The 27,235-nt window shown below is 41.1% G+C and overlaps 1 protein-coding gene, 1 long non-coding RNA gene and 1 pseudogene across 5 annotated transcripts in view; 2 read left to right on the top strand and 1 right to left on the bottom strand.

Annotated features, from left to right (window-relative positions):
* LOC125464169 (uncharacterized) overlaps positions 1-9,243 on the bottom strand; it is a 56,584-nt gene extending 47,341 nt beyond the window's left edge. Inside the window, exon 1 of the long non-coding RNA XR_007249975.2 lies at positions 9,068-9,243. This is a non-coding gene — a long non-coding RNA (uncharacterized LOC125464169). The remainder of the gene's footprint in view (positions 1-9,067) is intronic.
* Positions 1-26,976, top strand: part of LOC125464168 (citron Rho-interacting kinase) — a 197,615-nt gene extending 170,639 nt beyond the window's left edge. For 2 of the 4 annotated variants that reach the window (XM_059655120.1, XM_059655122.1), the window contains 9 exons: positions 829-921; positions 3,128-3,236; positions 6,961-7,089; positions 7,656-7,736; positions 9,051-9,129; positions 14,393-14,569; positions 18,673-18,720; positions 26,417-26,708; positions 26,806-26,976. In XM_059655120.1, coding sequence (XP_059511103.1) covers positions 829-921; positions 3,128-3,236; positions 6,961-7,089; positions 7,656-7,736; positions 9,051-9,129; positions 14,393-14,569; positions 18,673-18,720; positions 26,417-26,708; positions 26,806-26,829 — 1,032 coding nt within the window. In that variant the 3' untranslated portion in view covers positions 26,830-26,976. The remainder of the gene's footprint in view (positions 1-828; positions 922-3,127; positions 3,237-6,960; positions 7,090-7,655; positions 7,737-9,050; positions 9,130-14,392; positions 14,570-18,672; positions 18,721-26,416; positions 26,709-26,805) is intronic. The other 2 variants (XM_048556312.2, XM_059655121.1) reach the window with 2 other exon arrangements.
* On the top strand, positions 9,962-10,070 carry LOC125464370 (5S ribosomal RNA; annotated as a pseudogene).
* Positions 26,977-27,235: the final 259 nt, after the last annotated feature.

Below are 27,235 nucleotides of genomic sequence, written 5' to 3'. Positions count from 1 at the left end.
TATTTGGTTCCCGGTTAAAAATGTGGCTCAATGCCTGACCTGTTCCATGCAATTTCATGTTTTAGGAACTAATGGAGACAACACAGTCTCATTTTGCAAAGGACATTTATAGGAAGGAAAAGGGCAGCGAGAGTTTGTTGGAATGGAGAAGTTATAATATAATTTGATCAAACTTATTAAATTTGAACAGATGTGCCCGAGCTCAACCAGCAGTGTACAAGAAGCTTGCTCACTCCTTATTTCCATTCGTGGCAGAATGCCCAGGTTGCTGATTTTAAAAATGTGGATTGGAACTCTTGAACCAAGAGGTTTAAACACTGGCCTATGTCTTCACTTAATTTAATTTGCTCTGCTTCGGTTGCACCTTGATAGTAGGAGAACAACAAATTTTTTTTTGGGAGGTGAGCGAGATGGTGGTGTTGAATTGCTTAGGCAACTTCAATTTGCCTTGAGTTGCTTCTTTGTAAATTGAATGTCATTGCATTCAGTTTTCATTCATGAGTAGATATTACCACACTACTTAAACACAAGTTATTCATAGCACAAATTTCTGAAATTGAGGCAATGATTCTTGATGCATTTATTTAGGTGTTCCAGGTTTCTTTCAACTTTCTAAAAGAGGTATATTTATTGAATGTCCCACCAGTTACTGGATCCCTGCAATGAGATTTGAACCCCTGTCATAATGCAGAAATTGCTCTTGCTACAGTCAAATGTTATATCTTGGATTACTGTGATAAGGTTACAGCTAGGGAATTTTGGCCTATTTTGAAATATAAATCAGTTTTCTTCAGTTTCTCAAATGCCACGAATGTTCTTTTTTCGCAGATTGAGGCTGGACCATGTATCTGTGCAGCAATGCCAAACAAAGTGTGCATCTTACGTTACAATGATGGACTTGACAGCTTTGCCATCCGCAAAGTGAGTGTTTCAATGCAATAAATAAAAAGACCTGTTAAATCCCAATATACTTCATAATTACTTAGTTTACTGTGGACATGCTATGCTTTGGAATTCTCCCACATGCCAACTGTTATCAATCTGTCATACATTCTTTAAGTATTAGATCTGGCCTATGGCCCATATTTTTGAGAACTGGTAAATTTAATAAATAAGAAAACCAGTAATTATTCTGAACTCTGAAATGATTGCTTCCTGAATGTATACACTCATGGCCAGTAATGTCCGCTGACCATGAATGCACTGCAAACATCACCACATTCTTTGCACAATAATGCCAGTACATACACGGAGTGCCCCACGTTTGCATAGAAGATAGGATCAGGAAGAGGCCATTCGGCCCTTCAAGCCTGCTCTGTCATTCTTCACAATTATGGCTGATCGTCCAACTCAGTAGCCTAATCCTGCTTTCTCTCCATAAACTTTGATCCCATTTTCCCCAAGTGCTACATCTAGTTGCTTCTTGAATACATTCAATGTTTTGACATCGACTACTTCCTGTGGTAATGAATTTTACAGGCTCACCAATCTTCTCATCTCCATCCTAAATTGTCTATCCCAAATCTTCATACTGTGACCCCTGGTTCTGGACACACCCACCATCAGGAACATCACCCTGCATCTAGCCTGTCCAGTCCTGTTAGAATTTTTTAAGTCTCTGAGACCCCTCCCTCACAATCTGAACTCCAGCAAAAATAACCCCAACGTAGTCAATCTCTCTTCAAATGTCAGACCCAGCATCCCTGAAATCAGCCTAGTAAACCTTTGTTGCACTCCCTCAAGAGCATCCTTACTTGGAAAACAAGACCAAAACTGCACACAGTATTCCAGGTGTGGTCTCACCAAGACCCTGTACAACTGTAACAATATATCCCTACTCCTGTACTCAAACACTCTCGCAATGAACGCCAACACACCATTTGCTGCCTTTATTGCCTGCCGCACCTACATGCTCACCTTCAGCAGCTGGTGCACAAGGACACCCAGGTCTCACTGCACACTCCCCTCTCCCAATTTACAGTCATTCAGGTAGTAGTCTGCCTTCTTGTTTTTGCCTCCAAAATGAATAACCTCACATTTATCCAAATCATACTGTATCTGCTGTTGTTTTGCCCATTCAGCCAACCTGTCGAGATCATGTTGAAGGTTCTCTGCATCTTTGTCACTGTTCACCCTCCTACCCAACTTGGTATCATCTGCAAACTTGGAGATGTTACATTTTGTTCCCTCATCCAAATCACTAATATATATTGTGAATAGCTGTGGTCCCATGAACTGGCACTTTTACCCATTTTGCGCTTGCGACAGACAGGAATGAACAGTTGCTGTAGTTCCCCCATGTGTTTCTTGAATGTTTGCCATTGCCTATCCACTGTCATCTCTTTAAGTAACTCTCCCTAATCTATTAAAGCCAACCCATCCCTCATATCCTTTATAGTTTCCTTTATTAAGGTTCAGCACCCTAATCTTCGAATCAACAACCTCACTCTTCATCTTGATAAATTGGTTATTGTTAGTGAGTTTTGAGAAGATTTGTAGCTCAGGTTGAGTTTCTGGATGTGAGTTTGCTCGCTGAGCTGGAAGGTTAGTTTTCAGACGTTTTGTCACCATTGGTAATTGTTAATTAGGTTAATTAGTACTGCCTTGGCAATTATTTTCAGTATCCTTTATTGTTCCGACATTGTATTTTCCTTGTCACAGTTGCACACTTACTAACTGGTCGCTGGGTTAAGGAAACAAGAGCAAAAAATGGTTTTGTGAATACAGCCTTACTTTATGCATCTATTTGTGTTTCCAAATCTTGGAATTTCTTGTATTGGCAGATCTTGTATTTCTATATCTTGTAATAATCTTGCTTCGGCCTGCTGCCTTTATGCTTCGTCTTGCCTACTTCTCAAGGGTATAAGGTGGCTGAGCTGCTTTGTCCCGCACATTGTGTATTTTGTCCCATTTGTTACTTGCCTTTCCCCCTTACTCAATATTTAAATTAGTTATGCAATTTACCGCAGAGCCTCCTAGAGGTGGCATTTGTACATTTGCAGTCATTTTTAAAAATTTCTGTTGATCCTTCTTTGAGCGTTTGAACCATTTGCAACCGTGCTTTTGCTTTTGTGATTTATTGAAATGAACCATGTCACAAATTTCATCCTCTTCATGCTCTCTGCAGGAAATTGAAACATCCGAGCCTTGCAGCTGTATCCTATTCACTGGGTACAGCATCATCATTGGTACCAACAAGTTCTATGAGATAGAGATGAAGCACTATACACTGGAGGGTAAATACAGCAACTGTATAACAGCTAGACTAATTCCTGTAAAATACTTTTGTTTATGCTTTACCTGCACAGTATCTCATCTGAGAGTGCTTGTTATTAAGATAGAAATGCTGATAGAAATACACACACATACTGTGGTGGAATTCCTTTCCTTCTTTTGTTCTCACTTCCACTGGACACAAATTATGGATAAAAATTATTGTTTAAACCTTCCATATTTTTTCGTTCTGGATGTGAGTTTGCTCGCTGAGCTGGAAGGTTAGTTTTCAGACGTTTCGTCACCATTCTAGGTAACATCATCAGTGAGCCTCCAATGAAGCGCTGGTGTTATGTCCCGCTTTCTATTTATCTGTTTAGGTTTCCTTGGGTTGGTGATATCATTTCCTGCGTTGGTGATATCATTTCCTGTTCTTTTTCTTTTGCCTTCTCTGCCGGAACTGCTGACTATTTCTGGGTATAGGACTCAGCACCACAATCCTCCAAAAACTTGACCAAATCACTGTTTACCATAATGTACAGTAGTGATTACTGGCAGATTATTCAGCATTGTAGAGCACCAAAGTCAGAGTTGACCTTAACAACTTTCCAGCAGGGGTCAAAATATTGCAGTCAGTAGGAACCCTAATTATGTCTTTCTTTCTCCTTTGTTTGGTCTGCGAACACTTTGGGCAATTGTGCAAATCTCACACCCGAGATCAAGAAACTAAAACAAGCAGTGAACTGTCCTTGTCAGTGCTACGGAATCTAACAGATTGATCACCAGAGCCTTGAAGTTTAAAGTTTCTGAGAAGATTCATAGCTCGGATCATGGACAAAATTGCAGATTTGCTCACTGAGCCGGTGTGTTTGATTGTAGATGTTTCATCATCCTGCTAGGTAACATCGTTAGTGCGCCTCTGGTGAAGCATTGGCGATCTGCCCTGCTTGTTGTTTATATGCCTCAGTTTGCTGGTGTGGTTGGCATTACTTCTGGCTCTGTGTATTGGATCCAGTGTAATGTGTTTGTTGACAGAGTTCCAGTTAGAATGCCAGACCTCCAGGAATTCCTAGCATGTCTCTGTTGGTTTGTACTATGATGGATGGGTCCTCCTTTGTCTGTGTGTGTCAAGACCAGTGAGAATTGGTCGTGTCTCTTGGTGGCTCGTTGGCGTTCCTGTATTCTGATTGCCAGTTTTCTTCCAGTTTGGTCGATGTAATGTTTCTCACAGCCCTTGCATGGTATTTTATACATTACTTTGGTTTTATTGGTTGTGGGTATGGGGTCCTTTATGTTTGTCAGTAGCTGTTGCAGGATGGTTGTCGCAACTGACCAAGAATGGACAACCACACTGGAACAAGCCATCTCCATACAACAGCAGAAGACCAGAACAAAGAAAAGAATAGCCTTACAAGACAAACTATCCAAACTCACTCGCAACAACAACACAGTCGATACAGAAATATGGTTTAAGAACAACTCAGACTGACCACTTAGAGTCCTAGTATGTGGACTGAATTATAACTACAGAGACACTGTAAAAACTGACTTCCTGGCTGCACTGGAATCCACGCAAAAGAGCAATGGAATTGTGGAGGAAATGCAACAGGCCATTAGACAGACAATAATCCCAACACTCAGCAAAAAAGATAAGTGGAACACGTTCAGCACAGAAGACGAGAAAGCTCTGGAAAGACTCGAGACAGAAACATCGCAATCCTACTACCGGATAAAGAATGCATGACAGTTACCCTGAATAGAGCTGAATGCACTACGAGCAGATACTGGCACCTACCAACAGATGGCGATGGACCCAACACCACAGTTAGGGAACCAGATTGCAACAACTCTGAAATGTCATAGCTCAGGAAATGTCAGCAAGACAGACTACCAAAAAAATGAAGCCAGAGGGATCCAACACATCCTGCATCTATGGACTCCCTAAGGTACAGGGGTCCCCCTCAGACCCACTGTCCAACTACCAGGCACACCAACCTATACACTAGCCAAAGAACTGCAACGGAAACTGAAATACTTAGTTGACAGCACTACTCACTCCATCCACTCCTCCCAAAAATTCCTCAACATCTTCAAGAACACCAGAATAGAAGACGACGCGATAATGACATTCTTGGACGTAACAGCACTATTTATAAACATCAACCTAGTCAAAGAGACTATTGCCATACTGCTGGACAAATCAGGAAGGCAGGTACCCCACGACACCAACTGTATCAACAAGGACAGCCCTCTGAAACTACTTCACCTTCAACACCTGTAAATTTAAACAAATCAACAGAACACCAGTGGGATCCTCCATATCAGGACTGATAGCAGAAGCAGTAATGCAAAGATTAGAATGGACAGCACTTCCCACAATCCAACCCTAACTCTGGATCTGCTGTGCAGATGACACCTTTGTGATTATCAAATGCACAAGACTAGAATAAACCCACAAACAACGTCCTCACTGGAATAAAATTCACGAAAGAAGAAGAGAACAACAACCTACCACCCTTCCTGGACATGACGTGGAACGTAAGAACAACTAGAAACTCCAGATTAGTCTATACAGAAAGACCACATGTATGGACCAGATACTTAATTCTATCAGCAACCACCCCAACACCCATAAAAGGAGCTGCATCAGGACATTATTCAAACAAGCCACAATGCCCTACAGCAACCCACAACTGCGCAAAGCAGAACGGGGGCACTTATACGGAGTTTTTAAAAGGAATGGATACCCAAAAAGCACAATCCACTGTTACCTCTGCTACAGACCACAACAAGATTGATACACATGGCCAGACACACCAGGCACCCTACCGTGCATCCAAGACAAATTAGAGATGACCACAAGACTACTCAGATTTCTAGATATCAGGATAGCCCACAACCCAACAACCATACTGTACTGACAAAAGTAAAAGACCCCATACCCACAACCAATAAAACTAATGTAAATACAAATGTCATGCAAGGACTGTGAGAAACATTACTTAGGCCAATTTAGAAGAAAACTGGCAATAAGGATACATGAACACCAAGAGACATGACCAATTCTCACTGGTCTCGATACGCACTGACAAAGAAGGACACAAATCTGACTGTGCCAACATATCCACAATAGTACAAGCCAAACAGAGACATACCAGGGAATTCCTAGAAGCAAGGCATTCCAACTGGAACTCTGTCAACAAACACATTGATCTGGATCCAATATGCAAATCACTGAAAAACAGAACCCGAAGTAATACGAATCACCCCAGCAAAATGAGGTATTTAAATAACGAGCGGGCAGAACACCGACGCTTCACTGGAGGCGCGCTGACAATGTTACCTAGCGGGATGACGAAACGTTTGCAAACACACCAGCTCAGCAAGCAAGTCTGCAACCTGAAGTCTAACATCTTATAGTTTTTATTATTCTAGTATATCCATATTTATTGCATTTGAATAGCTGCTTGAGAATGAGAATTATTACAAGTTATGGTGAGTGAGCAGAGTGGAATTAGACTAATTGAATAGACATTGGACTTGTAATCTGCATACTCCTCTGCTCTCTCATTCTGTATGTTCAAATACTTTTTTTTAAAAGCCCCCCTGCAAAATTGGATGGCCTTTAAGAGTATATTGGAATGATTTCATTGATGTATCTTTGTTTACTTAAAAAAGCGAGTCTTTGTTGTTCTGCTGAAATGTGATCATTGAGAGCTATAAATTTGTCTCCATCTCTTCCTGCAGAATTTCTGGATAAGAATGACATGACTCTGGCCTCTGCTATTTTTGCTGCTTCATCCTACAGTTTCCCAATTGCCATTGCACAAGTGAATGCTGCTGGCCAAAAGGAGGAGTTTCTGCTCTGCTTCCATGGTAAGTAATCAACTCATTGCGTACCCTTCTTTCTTTTTCTAAAGATACTCGCCTTGAAGTGTTTATAGCTGAGGGGAAAAAAAGGCATTTTGATGTACTTGCGACTTAATTATCTTTTATGAAAGTGCTAAATTCCAAATACATTGTTGAGAGATTTTGCAGCAAACAGGAAACATAACCATCGGCATGGAACATTAGAAAGTAAAAATTCCCTTTTTACCATCGTAGCTTTCCTCTCTAATCCTATTTACTCTGCACCAATTTGGATGTGTCTTAAGTGGTAATACAGAGATAATTATCCTCTTAGGTTTACTGTGTTGTCTCCTTTTGTGAAATGTTTCAACAGTAATAAGATCTTCCAAAATCTCAGTTTACTAAGAATTGCATCCTCAAGTAATTTGTTAGTTACCGGTGTGGGTATATTTTATCATGATTATATGTCCTAGCTCCTTGAGCTATACTCTGTTCTTGTGCTATGTAATCTGCCACTAGCATTTAATAGGATTCTTGGGCAATTTCAGCAATTAGAAATCACTGTCTTACTCAATCTCTTTTACTCTCAATAGAATTTGGAGTCATTGTTGATTCATATGGAAGGCGTAGTCGTACTGATGACCTAAAGTGGAGACGTTTGCCTCTGGCATTTGGTAAGTGTGTATTCATGGTCTTTTCTGAAATTGTATATTGGAGTTTCAGAGAGCAAAGTTCCAAAAACAGGTCTTGTGAATGAGCTGGGGTGACTTGAAAATAATTGATTTGGAGTTCAAAACTAGGGATTCAGATACACAATTCATGAAAAGTGGCGACAGAGGTTAGTAAGGCCATGAGAAAACATCAAATTATGACGTGAGAGATAACAAAGTGTGAAGCTGGATGAACACAGCAGGCCAAGCAGCATCTCAGGAGCACAAAAGCTGACATTTCGGGCCTAGACCCTTCATCAGAGAGCTCTCTGATGAAAGGTCTAAGGTCTCTGATGAAGGGTCTAGACCCGCAACGTCAGCTTTTGTGCTTCTGAGATGCTGCTTGGCCTGCTGTGTTCATCCAGCTCCACACTTTGTTATCTTGGATTCTCCAGCATCTGCAGTTCCCATTATCACTGATACAAATTATGCAATGAGGTTCATTTCAGGAGAACTATTGAAAAGCAAAGAAGTATGTTAAACTTTTTTAAAATCTTATTTAGACTACACTGTGCACAGTTCTAGTGTGCATATTATGGAAAGAATGTTAAACAGTGAGAAAATTACATAAAAGATGTACGATATATGATAGAAGTTTTTTGACGTAATAATATTCAGAAAAAGCTCAGCAGGATAGTGCTGTCTTTAGAAAAGAACGTGTTAAGAAGTGACCAGATAACAGTTGTTAAAGTTACTAAAGGATTTGTTGGGGTAAATATACAGAAGAAGTTTCCATTTTTGTGGAGACCAAGAAGTAGGGAGCATAACTACATGACAATAGTCATGTATTTTAAAAAAAACTTCTGTACCCCGAGAGAGTGAAGAATGTTAAACTTGCTACATGATGAATAGTTTCTCAAAGTTTACTGCCCAGCTTTCAAAACCTTGAGAAGCTCAATAACCAAACCAAAAGTATTCCTGTTGCAGCACATTATTGTAACCCTTCCACAGCCTTGGGCAGAATAACATTTTGACCCTAGTTAGTTATGAGAGTTTATATGCCCTGCAACCATTCGTTTTGCCAGGGTTCAGCAGAAATTATAATTAATAATGCATTGAGCCCACAATTTGTTATCCTGAAAGTACACAAGATAGTTGACTGTAAACTTGCTTGATGTTGACAGCAGAAATTAATCTTATTCTTAATGTCCATCCAAAATTCTACAAAGTAACACATTGCAAGTGATTCTGGAATGTAACCTCATTATTATTTCGCGAATGTTCTGTAAATGAACCATCTGAACAGTTAACCTTGTGCTGTATTTGTGATCATTTCAGCTTACAGAGAACCTTACCTGTTTGTAACTCACTTCAACTCGGTGGAGGTTATTGAGATTCAGGGTCGCAATTCAGTCGGGTAAGAATTGTGTCAATTGTTTGCAATCAATCTTGAGAAATACATTTAAAATGAAGTTTTTCAATTGGTTTGCAATACATGGCTTAACTGTAGGCACACATCAACAGGCTAAAGGGTGTGTGCTCCAGCAGGGAGCCTGGACAGGGATTATTTGACCTCCTTGCTAAACAAAGGCTAAGCCTTTGTTAAAATTTCTTTTATTAACAAATTCCAATCATGGTTGAAGCTATTCTGACTGACCTGTCTTCCTTTAATTCTTTTACTCTTTCTGTTGGAATGTTTTATCATTGTAGGTAGGAGTATAATTTTTTTAGACAGGATCTTAAATTTTCATTAACTCAATATGAAGCGCATATGCCAGGCATGGCAATCCAGTGGGCCCATTATAAGATTTACAGTGCTGTGTTTCATTTGCTCTCATTTCTGAGGCATAAACAAAAGCTGCACTTTTTGGATAATGTTAGGTTAGAAAATGCAGCTTTTCACTGGATGTTGACATTGCACAGGCTGACTAGCACCACAAAAACATATTATAAAGGTATCATTCTGGATGGTGTGCTTCCCTTAAAAGACCAAGCATCTTTTGTACAAGTGAAAACTTAGTAGTGAAAAAGGTATCCTTTACCAGGATTTTGCCTTCTCTTTTATTCTGTTCTGTTCTTTTCTTCAACATTTCTTTTCTTTCTGACGCTCCACCCCAAAACAAAAATCTGCAGAGACATTCAACCCACTCGAACACTACATTGAGTAGCCACTTAGAGCATGCATTTTTGTTTTAAAAAGAGCCTACATGAGAAGAAAAGGACTGTAGCTGGTTATTACTGAGAACATTGTCTATGGCCATACTAGTCTGAAAATGCATTGTCTACAAAGTTAAGCAGGCTCAGGCCCGGTTAGTACTTGGATGGGAGACCACCTGGGAATACCAGGTGCAGTAGGCTTAGGGTGGCATGGCGGCTCAGTGGTTAGCGCTGCTGCCTCACAGCACCAAGCACTAGGGTTCGATTCCACCTTCGGGCGACTGTGTGGAGTTTGCACATTCTCCCCGTGTCTGCATGGGTTTCCTTCCACAGTTCAAAGTTGTGCAGGATAGGTGAATTGGCCATGATAAATTGCCCAGTGTTCAGGGAGCTGTAGATTAAATGTGTTAGTCATGGGAAATGCTGGGTTACAGGGAAAGGGTAGGGGGTTGGGTCTAAGTGGGATACTCTTCAGAGGATCGGTGTGGACTTGTTGGGCCAAAGGGGCTGTTTCTATACTGTAGGGATTCTATGATCAGAATAAGAGTATGATCCCTCAAATATATATCTGATCTGCAATCTAACTTCGTATACTCGTCTTTGCCTTGTATCCCATCCTATCTTTGGCTAGCAAAAATCTGTTAACCTCAGTTTCAAAATTTACAACTTTAAAGCTTAGTATCAATATGTTGTATTCATAGGAGTGTTCAAATCTTCTAATATCCTTTTGTGCATAGAAGTATTTCCTAATCTTAACTCTGAAGGATCTGACTTTAATTTTTAGATTGTGTGCATATCTACCTGTTGTCTTTCATATTTTGAAAACCTTACACAAATTATTCATTTATGTTGTGAAATCTTTCTTTCTTTCTAATTTTAATCCTTGAATTTCAGATATCATTCTGATTAATCTATGCTGCATTTCTTCTAAAGCGAATCCTTCCTAAAGTATTGCACACAGAGCTGGTCATAATCCTCCAAGTATAGCCTAACCAGTACTCTGTACAGCTGAAGTATAAATCTTATCCTCCTCACCTTTTCTTAACATGGAGACTCTCTGAAGATTTAAGCATTCAACAAAATAAAATGTGCCTACAGCTCTCAGTGCATCACTGCAAAAGGAAAACTCCTTCTGGATTACATTGTAGGACATACCTGTGAATGGTAGAACATATGTGAAGGACCAAAATGCCTACTCCTAGTCTGATGTTCTCGGGAATAATCAGCCAGAGTCCTTTTCTTCTGATGTAGGCATTTTTTTAAAGATGTGTATTTTAAATAACCTGTGAAGAATACCCTCCTGCTCACTCTTCTCCGAGTTCTTCTCGCTAGATCATTACTACCGGATCCTCTCCCTCCTCCACTATTGTGCTTTTTGAGTCTGCTCAAGCTGCCCCTCACTTTGCTACCAACCATGGGATATACCTTAAAGGACACTCGAAGGAGGTTATCTATCCATCTAATTATTGAAACTGCTCCTCAGCACCATGTCCATATTTTGGCTATTCCATTGACAAACTTTACCCTCATCTGCACAAGTAGTAAGTATATTGTACTTCTTGGATAGTATCAGCATCTGTTGTTTCACATTCTGTGTCTCACCCTAGTTTCCCTTGATTTCTACTCTACTGGATCTCTCTAACAGCATTCTGTAGCTTTATCTATCTACAAGGTGTGACTGCTGGCATGGAATAAACAGTCAAGATACTGCCCCCACCGCCCTCCCTCTCCACCTCTTAACCGAATTACTGACAGAGTTCGAGACACTTAGTGCAGATGTATTCAGTTTCCATAAGCTGCCAGATGCTGTCATCCTGGCACGGTAATTGTCCTGCTACATTCTAGACTTGATCATAGCAGGTGCTGTCTTTAAATCAACCAATTTTAAGTCATAGCAGCCATGGCATAGGGTTGCAAGCCCTGATCAGCACCATTATTGAGCAGTCTGTCCTGTTCATTGACCCATCTGGTTGTCATTTCTCCAGCTGTGGCTTACATCCAGAATCCTGTAACTTGAACATGCTTTCACATCATAAGCTGCTTACCTCCTGACCCCTTGCTCATAGTAAGGACTCTGGACAGGAAACCAGGTTGTGGAAGCACAATTGGCAGTGGGTTGAAGAGAGGAGGAAGTAAATACAATTACTTTTTAACTTTTGAAAACAAAACTAGTTCTAATCATTCAGCAAGTCACAGTATTTAAACTTTCAGGGTATACCGTTTTCCTTTTTTTCTGACAGGGCAGGTTCTACAGAATCTAACTAATGTTTTTACATTGGCTGTAATGGGAAAGGCTGATTTCCTGAATGTTATTTCATTTAAGATTGTACCTTTCAGTAATGTAACTACAGTGTTAAGTGAACAGCATTCAGGAAGTACCGTACTTTGGTTAGGAGCTGAGACATAAGGGAGAGGGAGCAGTATCCCAACAGTTTATTCCATGCATTAGTCACACTTCATAGACAGGTACAGTTACAGAATGCTGTTTGTATATTCCGTTAGGGCAAAGGGTAAGGAAAACTCAGATGAGAGATAGAATGTGGAGCAACAGACTTTTACATTTTTTTTCTACACACAGGCACGCACTAAGCATCTAATATTGGACAAGAAATTGAATCATTCTTTCCTCAAGTAAACATAAATCTCCACTTTGCTTCCCCTTTGCAGTATTGTAATGGTGTACTGGTAATGGTACTGGACTAGTAATCCAGAACCAGGCTAATGCTCTGGGGACATGGATTCAAATCCACCAGAGCAGATGGTGAAGTTTATAGTCAATAAAAGCTAGCCTATCAGGGCAGTTGTGATGCAGTGGTAGTATCCCTACGCTGAGCTAAAAGGTCAGAAATCAAGTTCCATCTGCTCCAGAGATGTGTCATAATATATTGATTAAAAATGTATGCAAGTCACCAAAATTTTGCATTCCTCTGGAGTATTCTCCACTTCCGTCATCCCGCCATTTGTAGCCATGCTTTCAGCTGTCACAGTTCTAAAATCCAGAACTTCCTTCCTAACTCTCTTTGTCTCTCTCATCTTTCTGCTTTTTTGATTATCTATGCCAGTGACTTCTCTATTGGTATACTTTCAGATTTTTGCATTAGGCCCTGTGAGGCAATTTAGAAAGTTTGACTACATTAAAGGTCCATAAAAATGTAAAATGTTGTAGCTGTGATGGTTCAATGTAAAATACATTTGGGGCAATTTCAACTGCTTTTGTCTTGGTGAAGTTCTCATTGCAAAACAACTTCATAGTTTGGTACTCACTGCCATTCAATTTGGAGTTATGATGTAACTGAGGAGGGAGGGAGTGCACCTTATTTTGCCACTTCATTGATCGAGTGAACAGGACAGCTCTAGACCAACCATCTTAGAGTTTGAGTCAAGATTTTGAAATAGTTGCTATCATTACAACATCTACCTTTGGAGACTAGCTAGCTGTTAGCTCGTCTTGAAGTTTGCTTGTTGACAGGAAGTTTGAATACAATGGCAAATTTGTTTAGCTGCAGGTGCTGGTGAAATTTGGCTGCAACCTGGCCCACAGCTACCCGAGTAATAGGTTCAAATACTACAGTCAGTGCAGACTAAACGTTGCTTAATGGGTAAATATTGTATCACGCTTAAAAAAGGGTGCTTTCCCAATAATGAACTAATGCAGCCAAAATGTTTTAAAACACTTCTACTTCATGTCATAGAGATAACAAGGTGTAGAGCTGGATGAACACAGCAGGCCAAGCAGCATCAGAGGAGCACGAAAGCTGACATTTTGGACCTAGACCCTCCTTCAGAAATCTCAGATTCTCCAGCATCTGCAGTTCCCACTATTTCAGAGACAAAATAGAAGTTGTGTTTTGCATCTGTGGACAGAATTCAGAGTTAACATTTCGAGTCCAGTGACTCTCTTCTTTAGAATGGATAAAAAACATAACTTCTGTTCTGAAGAAGGGTCACAGATTCTCTCCACTGATGCTGCCAGACCTGCTGAGATCTTCCTGCAATTTCTGTTTTTGTTTCGGACTTCCAGCATCTGCAGTTCCTTTCGGTTTTTTGAAAAGTAGTTGGGAATTGGGGCAAGCAAAGTTTTTGTATCTGATTTGCTGTTCTGACCCTTGTGTAATCAGAATAGTTGTTTACACTGATTGAAAGTTGGTATCCTGGCAGAACCTCTGTGACAATAAATGGCAGCTCAGTGGTTAGCACTACTGACTCACAGTGCCAGAGACCCGGGTTCAATTCCACCTCGGGCGACTGTCTGGCTGTATGGAATTTGCACACTCGCCTTGTGTCTGCATGGGTTTCCTCCCACAGTCTGAAGATGTGCAGGCTAAGTGGATTGGCAATGGAAAATGCAGGGCTACAGGGATGGGGTGGATCTGGGTGGGATGCTCTTCAGAGGGTCGTTGTGGACTTGATGGGCCAAATGGCCTGCTTCCATACTATATAAGGATTCTATGATTCTCTTTGCACAGTTGTAAGAAAGTAACCAAGTGCTGGAAGGTAACGATGCACTTATTTTGTTTTTATAGCGTTCCAAGTCGTGCTCATTTGGACATCCCGAACCCCAGATATCTCGGCCCTGCAATTACACCGGGAGCCATTTACATGGCGTCATCCTATCAAAATAAACAGCGAATTATCTGTTGTAAAGGAAACTTAGTGAAAGAATCAAGCAACGATCAACAGGGTGCAATCAACAGCCGTAGGTAAATAAGATGTTACAAAGCAACTCTTGCTTAACATAGTATCAGAGATAATGGGAACTGCAGATGCTGGATCTTGCTTAACATGTGACGCTCCAAGTTTACACTGAAACTTGAACTCTCTTAATTTAAAATGAATACTCCTAAGTTAATTTTAGGCTTATATAATAGCCTATCCTATTGTTGTTTTCTTCCCACTAATTATGTTTATGTTGTGCAAATCCGAGATGCTGTAGGAAAAATGAAGAATTTCTTCAATTGTGAAATAAAAGGGAAAATAACATCAGGCTTGATGGCAAAATGTCCAGCTCTATTTCAGCTGATCTAGCTCAGTCCATCTTTATCTTGAACTCTTCTCCCACATCCTCCTCCCTGCCCATAACCTCCCCAAAATCTCTCTCCACACAGACACGTACGCATGCGGCTCCATACATAACATAGACCGCTCTCTTTGACGAAGAAAGGATCTGTTTAGTTCATTTTAAAACTGGTTTGTCTTTGTTCAAAGCAACATTTATATTGTGTAGTACATCCTATGCTTCTGCAAGCCACTTCCCTTGATTTTTTTCTCCAGACTGTGTCGTGCCTAAGCTTTTCAAATCTTCCTGATGATTACTCAGTTCTGAAATACTTGAATTTAGTCTTATTCTTCCTTGAACTCTTTCCAAAATTCGTATGTCCCTAATGATATGTAGATTTTTAAAAAAAAATCTCCATCTTTCTTTTCTTCTCTAAAGTCCTTGAATTATGTTGCCACCTCCCAAAATCATGCCCATTTTCTCCAGAATTTCATATTTGAAACCCTCCAATTGAGTTTCTATTCCTGTACAGTTTTTATCAAAGTTACAAATGACATCCTGCATGACTGTTGTGAAGGTAAATTATCTCTCCTCATTTTCTTGATGTGTCTGTAGCCTTTGAGATACGGTTGACTACACCATTCTCCTTTGTCACCTCTCCATTGTTGTTCTGTTGATTTGGATTGCAGTCTTTCTTATCTATTCATAAACAGAAGCTTGTCTTTCTTCCAATTTCTGTACAATTATCACTCCTGTTAAGGATCTATCCTTGACCTCCATCTGTTTCTCATGTTTATATTGCCCCTTGACATTTTCGAAATACCATGTTCCTGCCACAAATACCTCAACCCCATTACCACCAACTCCATGCTTCCATCCAGCAACTATTTAAGGCTGATCCAAATTCACTGGAGTTGAAAACCTTGTTGTCCTATTTAATTCAAAAGATAAGCTTCCTATCACACCTTCGTGCCATCGACAAGACCATCTATTTTAATGTCCGTGATATCGCCCTTATCACTCATAGGTCTTCTACTCCTGAAATCCTTAACCATGCCTTTGATATCTCAAAGCCTAACTATTCCAATACATTCCCCCTGGCTGGAATTCCATGTTCTATTTGCCATGAACTGAAGTGATACAACACTCTACTGCCAATGTCGCACGTCTCTATGGTCCAAACGCAGGCAAATGGGGCAAGTTAAGTTTGGGACACCTGGTTGGCTTGAACAAGCTGGACGGCAGGGCCTGTTTCCATGCTGGATGACTCTAAGACTATTATCAAATTCCATTCGCCTTTAACCACATGCTCACTGACGTACATTGGCTACTAGTCTGACAATGCTGCAGTTTTAAAACTCCCATTAAGTTTTCAAATTCCTGCATTGCCTCATCCCTCCTTATTACAGTAATATGCTCAAGCTCCATAAGCCTCCTGAGATAGATGTTCCTCCAATTCTGTCCTCTTGAACATCCCTGATCTTTGCTTTCTCAAATTGTTGCTATCTGTGCGGTGGCATAATCCTGTTTGGGAGAGAGTTCCAGGATTTTGGCTCATGTACCCTTTAGCATTGTCTATACCTTTAGCTGCCTAGCCTCTAAGCACTGGAGCACCTCCCAAACATTTCCTCTTTAAGCCGTAAGATGTAGGAGCAGGAGTAGGTCATTCAGCCATTCGAGTCTATTTCATTGTTCAATGAGGTTGTGGCTTAAGATAATCCTCAGATTCTCTTTCCTGCTTTTTCTCCATAACTCTTGATTCCCTTACTAATTAAAAGTCTGTCTTTCTCAGTCTTGAAAAATTAATTACCCAACCTTGACAGCTGTCTGCAGTAGAGAATTCCATAGGTTCACTACCCTGGAGAGAAAAATTTCCCAAAATCTCAATCCTAATTTAGTAAAACGATTAAAAGAAAGATCATAATAGACCAGAAGAGATCCATCTGCCCATCCAGCCTGTCCTACACAAAAATGATTGCTTGTTACATTCCAATCTATACCCTCCTCAGCTCACCCAAAAACCTTGGGATCTCATGAGATAGGTGAAGAGGCAAGTTAAAAACCCAGGTCAATTTAGGAAAATAACCTGGAAAATACCTGTCCCACTGCCTTCTGATGATCAAAACCACCCCAGTGCACTCTGGTCCTGATTAATGTTATGCAATGTCTACCATTTGTATGAGGTGATCTCTTCCCCAGTTAGATACAGGCCCAGATTTTACTTGAAAGAATTCAGCAAACCTTGTGTTCATCACAAGAGACAGCAACTTATTCCACAAATCCATTTGTCTTTATGGAAAAGCATCCAACTCTTGATGCTCTATAAATTATTTAATTCAGGAAAACAATTTACTCTTTCATGATGACTGTAAACCTCAATTAAGTTGCCACTGAGTTTGTCGTAGAGAGAAAGTTACAATCTGTATTTCTGTCCCTCTGCTGTCAGGTCCAATGAGTTTCTCCAAGCCTGCATTATCTTCACATGTTTGCCATAAGTACAGGAGAGTTTCTGCAAAACTATAACAGTGTCCCACAAATTCTCAAACTAATTCTGAACATGCTTCGATGTATTCCTTCTGGCAAAGAGTTTGTCTTTAATTTAACATGCTTCTTTCCAATTTAGTTTTTTTAAAAATTCCATGATATGCTCTTCTCTCAAACACACAATTTATAAAATAGCTATTAATTCAACTGTTGGCAATATTTTACCTCCTTTAAAAATGGACATTAAAAGATTGCTTAATATGTTCTGATAAAAAAAATTTAGAACATTAGCCTGGTTATAATCTTTACAAAGGTGAACAGGCCTGCTGCGTTTCCATAACTTTTTGGTTTCTCTACAACTTGGATAGTGAAAATGCATGGCTTATCTGACACAAAGCAGTACTTGGGTGGTATGACATTTGAACCAAGTGCATCTCACTGAGGCTACACTGGCCTGGTTATCGCTGTAGTTTGTACAGAACCACAATTGAACAGTTTGATTCAGGCCAGCTCAGCAAAATGCCAAAGCGAGAGAGTGGCACACATTGGTGGAAGACCTGTGTTGTGATCAATTCTACCAACTCCCAAGGAGAATGGGACATCTGGTGCTCAGCTTGGTGTGAGTTTTAGTCAAGTAACTCCTCCATCCTTGGAAGAGTTTAACCTAATTTGCATGTAAGTCCCACTCAGTGGTAATCATTAATTACTACAGCACTGTAACAAAATGTGATACCCAGGCTCCAAAAGACAAAGGAAAAATAATTTGAATGGAAAGGAAGGAAAATTCAATGGGTTGAGGAAGTGGGGGGAAAAAAAAATTAAAAGTTAAATTTTGAAGGTGATGGTGCTGTTTCTGTAACTTTCTGCCAGTAGTTATAGGTTTGATGTAAATAATATCATTCTAACCTTGTTTTTTTACTACGTTCATGGTTTCAGGTTTATGTAGAATTGACGCTAAAAACATAACATTTATTCAGCATTCATTAATTTATCCATATATGTGTAGTGCTATTATTTAATTAAAGCTCACTAGGTTCGTCACAAAAGCTTTATAACGTAAGCATTGAAGATGAGACACTTAAAACGTGCTTCTGGATTTAAAGGGCTAATGAATCCTAATTTATCGTACAATTGCTGGGTTTGTTATCTCAGTACCTGTACTTTATGGATGGCATTCTGTCTCAAGCTGTGTCGTCAATTCCTAGACCAAAGTTTATTTGAATGGGGTTCACCAGTTATGATAAAACTGCATAAAGCATGTTCTCTATCTCTAATGATTGCAACTGTAACTGAGGTATGTGCAGTGCATATTCTCTTTTTTAGGTCTCCTTCCCACAACATGGACCCTGTTTCACCAACAGCAAACATGACGTGAGTGAGCAGCCACTAACTGCTTGTGTCAAAACTTTCACTTGTCATCTATGTGACTTCAGTTGTGCCTGCACTGTCTACAGTCATCTTGTTCACATCACTGTTAATTCTCCTGTCTTTGGAAGTATTTTAACACTAAATGCTTACTCCATAATGCTTCATTTAGTTTGTTAGTTAGTTATGGCTAGCAGCACAATAGGAACTTTGTTTTTTAAGAAGCATTCTCCTTCCATACCAAACTTATCATCATTAGATGGCTACCTTTGTGTCACAAGGAGAGACATTTTGCCTATCATCTGAATGAGATGGTCGTAGGTTCAGGTCTTTCTCCAGGATCTAAACACAATCTTCATCTAACAGTCCCTCAAAGTGAGGAAGATGCCTGCAGTGAAACAGACCCTGTGGCAAGAACATGCATATGGGGAGTTTGTGGTGCCTGGAGCGCAGCATGTGGCTTCTGCCTGATCAAGAGATTATATTGCTCTTACCTCTTGTCATAGATGTGTTGATAGGATTTTGCAGGTTGATGGCCATGCTGCGAGCACACCTTCCGCGTCCATCAAGTTCCAAAGTGGGACTCAAACCAAGAAATCCTGGCTCAGACATGGCAACTCTACACACCACATTACAAGGTCTCCTCAAATGTAATCTAGGGTCATATTTTGCAGTGCAGCACTGAGCAGCTCTACATAGGGAGTTGTACTGTCCTTTCAGTGAGATGTTAAAATGAAGACCGCTCTGTCTCCAAATGATTGTGGAGAAAATAGATCACATGACCCCCTAATAGAATAGGAAGTTCTCCTAGTGCCCCGGCCAGTATCCATTCCTTAACCACCAGAATCAAAATATACTAAACTTGCTGTACGAAAAAAATTCACCTTCTAACAAAACAGCAGTAACTGCAATTTGCAGCAATTAATTAACTGTAAAGTGCTTTGGGATGACCTGAGAATGTGAAAGATGCTGTATGAAGCCATTTTTAATAAAGTTCTGAATTACTCCCATCATTCTAGGAAGGGAACAAGAGAGAAAGTCTGTACAAGAGGTTGTTTTTTGTATCTTCAAGTTGTTCTACAAATAAACAATCCAATCTGTTGCAGGATGCACAGGCTGATTAACAGTCTGATAAACTGTAATATGAATGTTGTCAATGTTATTTAAACACGCTGAATGTTCCATCTTTATATCAAACAATAGGATTGTTCATCTGCAGGATGGTTTTATGGTTTCAAACAGTCTTTATAATATAGGCAACCATACTCAACCCCATCCCACCAGACACAAATGTAGAATTCAGGGCTGGAGTTGATGTTTCCATTTGCCAGGACTAATTGGGCATGAGTTCAACTTCTGCCTTTGAAGCAGAAATACTGCCATTAAATCAAAGGCTTCTTTTTCAGTGTTATTCCTGTTGAAAATAATGCTAGATTTTTTTTCTGTAATGTTTGCATTATTTTATGAATAAGTATAAACACATCACTTTACTCTATGTGTAAAGTGAGCAGAGTTTGGGATTAGTGGGATTCTCTTTCAGATAAAATATCATCTCAGGTAGATTGTTGTAGAAAAATCCAGCAGGTCTTTCAAAAAGGAGCAGGGAATTTGTGTGATATCCCAACCAAAATTTGTTGTTCAGCTATGACCAGCATATTAACCGTTGTTTTGTCTCGTGCTGCAGGTAGTGTTTTGCAGGTGCAGTTTTGCTGCTGTATTTACCAACAAAGCTACTGTATCCCACTCCAGAAGCTAGCCTATCATTATAAAGTGATTTTAAGCATTGTGATGAACCGATAATAAGGTGCATCAGTGCAAATGAACATGTTGTTAACTTAATAACCTACTCCACTCAGCAATTTCCATGCCTCATTAGGAGAATTAGGAGAATAAAAAAACAAAGCTTCATTCAAAAAAATGACAAAGACAATACAGAAAGTGAACTATTTAATATTGTAGGGATTCCAACTTTTACCTTCTAGAACATCATTTTGCATTCTCCCATTCCTGTGGGTTGAACAAATAGCCTGACTATTAAACCAGTACCATTTGAAATATAACTACATTCTGTTTGGATGCAAAATGTTCTGAGAACTTGTAAGGCATTATAGTGATGCCTAATCAGAAAATAATTTATGTTCTTCTGTTTCAAGCCTCCACATTGATCAGTATGTTTCTGAATTCATATGATTTGCGAACTTGAAATGATGTCTTGTTTACCTAAGTCTGGGTCGTTAATGAAAAATGATTGGTTAATACACCATTTTTTGGTATCAATCTTGTGTACCTCTGTCCAAAAACTGATAAACGGTCATTCACCATTACTCTCTGATTTTTGCCCCTTAGCCAATTTTGTATCCATGATGCTGTTACCCATTTAATCCAATAGGTTTTAATTTTACATTTTTATTAAATGGGATTTCATCAAATAACTTTTGAAAGTATGCATACAGTATCAGCTACACTATCTTTTGCATTTTTCAGTTAGGTAGGAGGAAATTGCTATCAAGTTAATGGAAAACAACCTGCCTTAACAAATCTATGCTGACTTTCATTTATTAGCTCATACTTTTTCAAATGCCAATTAACCTGGGGAGAAACTATTATCTCAAAAGGCTAAATTTTCAGTTTTTAATCATGATCAATATCAAGCTAATTTCCAGATTGTGCGCCCATTTCAGGCATGATCATTCCAGAAGAGGCCAACTTAAATCTGCCTTTGAGACTGCCAGGAATGCCAGATGGTCTGAGAAGAGATGGTGTCAATACTAACAGGTGGCTAGCTGAATCACACTGTGGGCTCTGAATTAAATGGAGAGGATGGGACAAATTGGAGACACCTTACTGCTGATGGTACCAGCAGCCATTTTCCCATGTCCTGCCTTTCCAGTGGGCCTGTATTGACAAGCAAACAATCAGTATTTACCTACCGATGTCCTGGGAACATCCAATTTTTTCTTCTAAAGTGACCGCTGCATATGTATGTCATGCAACTTCCCATTCTGTCTCCACCTGCAAGTATGCAAGCTTTCGAAACAGTGGGAGTTGCCCATCTTCTGGAAAACTCCCACTGCCTTCTAAAAATATTAGTTTATATCCCTCCATAAATGGACTTCCCATTCTTGATGTGTGGGTTTTTTTTCCACACATGAATCCTAATGGTGAGAAAAGCAGGACTACGCAGGAACATGTTGGGATATATCTGCCTCACAGCACTTATGCAAATTTACTACTGACCCCTCCCCCTCCCCAACCCTCCCCCATTCCTGTTTCATGTAGACCTGGAAAATTTCCCCATCATTGACATTAGGCTGCCAAGTTATAATTGCTGGACTTATCTCTTTCTTATTTTAAATGGTGGTGAATGATTTTACAGTCTTCTATCACTACTCCCAAGGAAAAGCATTTCCACACTTACTTTCCTCAAGTTAACATGCATCCAGTTTAGACTGGGTTGACTTCTTTATTTTAATTTCTAACTTTCTAAATATCTTCTTTTGATCCATATTAACCCTACCACCTCCTCTATTGGTACATTGGCAGCATCTTTTCTCCAGTGCTGATATATACAAAGCTCTCATTTGGTACCTACTGACTCCCCAAGTTGGATCTCCTTTTTGGTCATGAATTGGCTGTAACCTTCCTTTGCCCACCTTTCCACACTTTAATCCCTTTATAAGAGGTAGATTTGTGTGCAAATTTTGATATTTCAATAAGGGGATACTTTGATAAAATTCTAGAAATTATTAGAAGGCAATGAATGGCTAGTGCTATTATAACAACACAATTAATCCAGCAATTCAGCTAATGTTATGGCAACTTGGGTTCAAATTCCATCATGGCAGAGTTTGAATTCAATACAAAATGTCTGGGATTAAGAAACTATAGATGACAATGAAACAATTGTCAGTTATCAGAAAAAAAACCCATCTGTTTCACTTACATCCTTTCACTTACATGCCAACTTCACCTCGTCTGTCCTGCATGTCACTCCCGAGCTATAGCAATTTGATTGGCTCTGAAATGCTCTCTGAGCGCTGAGCAGAAACAACACTGTCAATTCTGCAAAGTCTTCCTTACGAACATCTGTGGGTTAGTGCCAAAATTGGGAGAGCTGGCTTACAGACTAGTCAAGCAAAGGCCTGATACAGTAATCGCAGGGAATCATACCTTTAAGGTAATGTCCCAAGCACCACCATCACCATCCCTGGATATGTCCTGATCCACCACCTGGACAGACCCAACAAAGGTAGTGACATTGTGGTTTACAATCGGGAGGGAGTTGCTTTGGGAATCCTCAACATTGACTGTGGACCCCGTGAACTCTCATGCTGCCAGGTTTAACATGGGCAAAGAAACCTGATTACAGCATACAGTGCTCCCTTAGCCGATGAATCAGTACTCCTCCAAATTGATCCACATGTGCAGTAAGCACTGAGCGTGGCAAAGGTACAAAATGTACTCTGGATTTGGGAATTATAATGTCCGCCACCAAGAGTGGCTTGGCAGTAGCACTACAGATCAAGGGAACAAAGTGTGGAGCTGGATGATCACAGCAGGCCAAGCAGCATCTTAGAAGCACAAAAGCTGATGTTTCAGGCCTAGACGCTTCATCAGAAATTGGAGATGGGGTGAGGATCCTGAAATAAAGAGGGGGAGGCGGACTGAAGATGGATAGAGGAGAAGATAGGTGGAGAGGAGAGTATGGGTGGGGAGGTAGGGAAGGGATAGGTCAGTCCGGGGTGGACGGACAGGTCAAGGGGGCGGGATGAGATTAGTAGGTAGGAAATGGAGGTGCAGCTTGAAGTGGAGGAGGGGCTAGGTTAGAGGAAGAACAGGTTAGGGAGGCAGGTACAAGCTGAGCTGGTTTTAGGATGCAGTGGGGGGAGGGGAGATTTTAAAGCTTTTGAATTCCACATTGATACCATTGGGCTGCAGGGTTCCCAAGCAGAATATGAATTGCTGTTCCTACAACCTTCGGGTGGCATCATAATGGCACTGCAGGAGGCCCAGGATGAACATGTCGTCTAAGGAATGGGAGGGGGAGTTAAAATGGTTCACAACTGGGAGGTGCAGTTGTTTATTACGAACTGAGCGGAGGTGTTCTGCAAAGCTGTCCCCAAGCCTTTGTTTGGTTTCCCCCATGTAGAGGAAGCCACAATGGGTACAGCGGATGCAGTATACCACATTGGCGTATGTGCAGGTGAACATCTGCTTGATATGGAAAATCATCTTGGAGCCTGGGATGGGGGTGAGGGAGGAGGTGTGGGGGCAAGTGTAACACTTCCTGCGGTTGCAGGGGAAAGTGCCGGGTGTGGTGGGGTTGGAGGGGAGTGTGGAGCGAACAAGGGAGTCACAGAGAGAGTGGTCTCTCCGGAAGGCAGCCAAGGGTGGGGATTGGAAAAATGTCTTTAGTGGTGGGGTTAGATTCCGACATTGGGGAAACCAAGCAAAGGCTTGGGAACAGCTGTGCAGAACACCTACACTCGGTTCGCAATAAACAACTGCACCTACCAGTCGCGAACCATTTTAACTCTCCCTCCCACTCCTAAGATGACATGTCCATCCTGGACCTCCTGTAGTGCCATAATGATGCCACCCAAAGGTAGCAGGAACAGCAACTCATATTCCGCTTGGGATCCCTGCAGCCCAATGGTATCAATGTGGATTTCACAAGCTTCAAAATCTCCCCTCTCCCCACAGCTTCCCAAGACCAGCCCAGCTCATCCCCGCCCCCCTAACCTGTTCTTTCCCTCACCAATCCCCTCCTCTCACCTCAAGCCGCACCTCCATTTCCTACCTACTAACCTCATCCCGCCCCCTTGACCTGTCCGTCCTCCCCGGACTGACCTATCCCCTCCCTACCTCCCCACCTATACTCTCCTCTCCACCTATCTTCTCTATCCATCTTCGGTCTGCCTCCCCCTCTCCCTATTTATTTTAGAACCCTCTCCCCATCCCCCTTTTCTGAAGAAGGGTCTAGACCCGAAACATCAGCCTTTGTGCTCCTAAGATGCTGCTTGGCCTGCTGTGTTCATCCAGCTCCACACTTTGTTATCTCGGATTCTCCAACATCGGCAGTTCCTGTTATCTCTGAGCACTACAGATCAAGCTGGGTGGGTCCTAAAGAACATAGCTGCTAGACTGGATCTTTGGCAGGTTGTGAGGGAACCAGCAAGAAGGAAAAAACCATCCTTACCCATCTGCAAGCTGCAGCTGCATCTGTCCATGGCCGTATCAATAAGGAGCCATCACAGACATTGTGGCAACAGTCCCACCTTCACATTGAGAATCCTCTCCAACGTGTTGTGTGGCACTATCAATGTGCTAAATTAAGTCCAAAATCTCGCAACGCCAGCCTATTGTCCTACAAGTTTATTTGAAATCACAGGCTTTTGGAGTGCAGACCCTTCAGGGGTCATGTGATTTTTGACTTTGTCCACCCCAGTCCAACACCAGCACCTCCACATCATGTGCTAAAAGAGACAGACTTCAAACAGATCCAGCAGCTCGATGGGCCTAGGACACTACTCTTAGCGACTCTAAGATATCTCGGCAGGAGGTCTTAAGGGTCATGTCCTAAGCCCAACCATCTTCAGCTGGTTCATCAATGCCCCCCTCCATCATTAGGTCAGAAGTCAGGATTTTTGTCAATTGCACAATATTCAGCAGCATTTGAGAATCTTCTGATACTGAAGCAGTCCATATTTAGCAAGATCTGGATAATATCCAGGCTAGGGGCGAGAAGTGGCAAGTAATGTTCATGCCATACAAATGCCAAGCAATGTCTGTCACCAATAAAAGACAATCTGATCACTACCCCATGACATTCAATGGTGCTATCATTACTGACTCCCTTGGTATCAGCATCTTTGGGGGTGACCATTGACTAAAAGCAGAATTGGACATGCCACATAAATGCAGTGATTGCAAGAGCAGGTCAGAGGCTAGGAATACTGTGGCAACTAGCTCACTTCCTGACTCCCTGCTTGTCTGGATGGTGACAGTTCCAACAATACGTGAGAAGCTCGACACCATCCAGGAGAGAGCAGTCTATTTGATTGATAACACATCCACTTCCTACGCCACTGACATTCAGTAGCAGCAGTGTGTACTATCTACAGCAGTTCACCAAACATTCTTAGACAGCACCCTCTGAACCCATGACCATTTCCTTCCAAGCCATTCACCATCCTGACTTGGAAACATGTCACTTTTCCTTTACTGTCACTGGAATCCTGGAATTCCCTCTCTAATGGCATTGTGGGTCAACCTACAGCACATGTTCTGCAGTGGTTCAAGAAGGCAGCTCACCACCACCTTCTCAAGGGCAATTAGACTTTGGCATAGGCCCAGCCAGCATCGCCCACCTCCCACAAGTGAATATTCTTATTGACCAGAACACCAGAAAGTGTAATACTACCAGCAGGGCTGATCATCCAGTGCAAACAACTTCCTCAGAGAGTAATGATGATGCTTTCTGTCCAGAACAATCACTTTTTTTTTCTGTCCAGTTATCAATTCTTTTTTGTGCACGAAGAAAGGTTGTTTACTTCAGGACCTAACTAGCACTTATTTCCTTTAGTAATCATTGAATCAGTTTGAAAACCTGAACCTACTGATGCCCTGTGTTGATGTATTGACTTTCATGTTATTGAAATTTTTATTTTCTGATCAGAATCCTCTCTCCCTCTCTGACCAGTAGCAGCCCTAATAAGCGGGGTCTTCCGTCCTACAATGAACACATGTCAAAGAAACTGGCACCTGGCCCCAGAGAAGGTTCACCTCAGGATTTGAACAGATCTGTCAGGTACAGAGAAGGTAGACAGGAGGTGAGAAGAGACAAATCACCACGAAGGGGCTTGGAGAGGGAGAAATCTCCAGGCAGACCTTTGGACCCTAGTAGGGAGAGGTCGCCAGGAAGAATGTTGGATGAAAACAGAGGGACCAGTATCCGGTTCCCTGCAGGATCGTCAAGGGCCCCAGTTGCCAAGGTATCTTCTGTGCTGTTGATTATAATTTCAGATCCAGTACTACCAAGTGTATTTAAATAGTGCAAGGTACTAACACTAATCTGTTTATGTTGACCAGACCTGGGACCAGTCAGCTGTGTGAGTCCAGTGGTGTCTTACAGATGAAGAGGTGTGTATTGCGCATGTGAATTCCACTCTTTCAACATTTGGGAGAATGGCTTTCAGACTATGGAGATCTACAGGACTAACTAAAACTACGCACGTTTGTTTGCTTTAGTCACTAAGGGAAATGCGGGTGGGTGGGTGGGGGAGCAATGTAATATTAAACTGCTGCTCGCGAGCTACCTTAAGGCTGGCTATCAGGAATGTGGATGATCACTTGTTTTCATATGGAAGCTGATTCATCTATTTGTGGGTGAAGGACATGAACTATTAAATGCACAAACTGGGAGAGAATTCTCTACATATGTAATACTCAATTGACAGCAGAACCTTCTAAACCTCTCCAGTGAAGGTTTTGCTGGACGTCTTGGGTATAGATGAAGGAT

The sequence above is a fragment of the Stegostoma tigrinum genome, chromosome 26, assembly GCF_030684315.1.
Source record: "Stegostoma tigrinum isolate sSteTig4 chromosome 26, sSteTig4.hap1, whole genome shotgun sequence".
NCBI lineage: Eukaryota > Metazoa > Chordata > Chondrichthyes > Orectolobiformes > Stegostomatidae > Stegostoma > Stegostoma tigrinum.
This window is presented reverse-complemented; position numbering and strand designations above follow the sequence as displayed.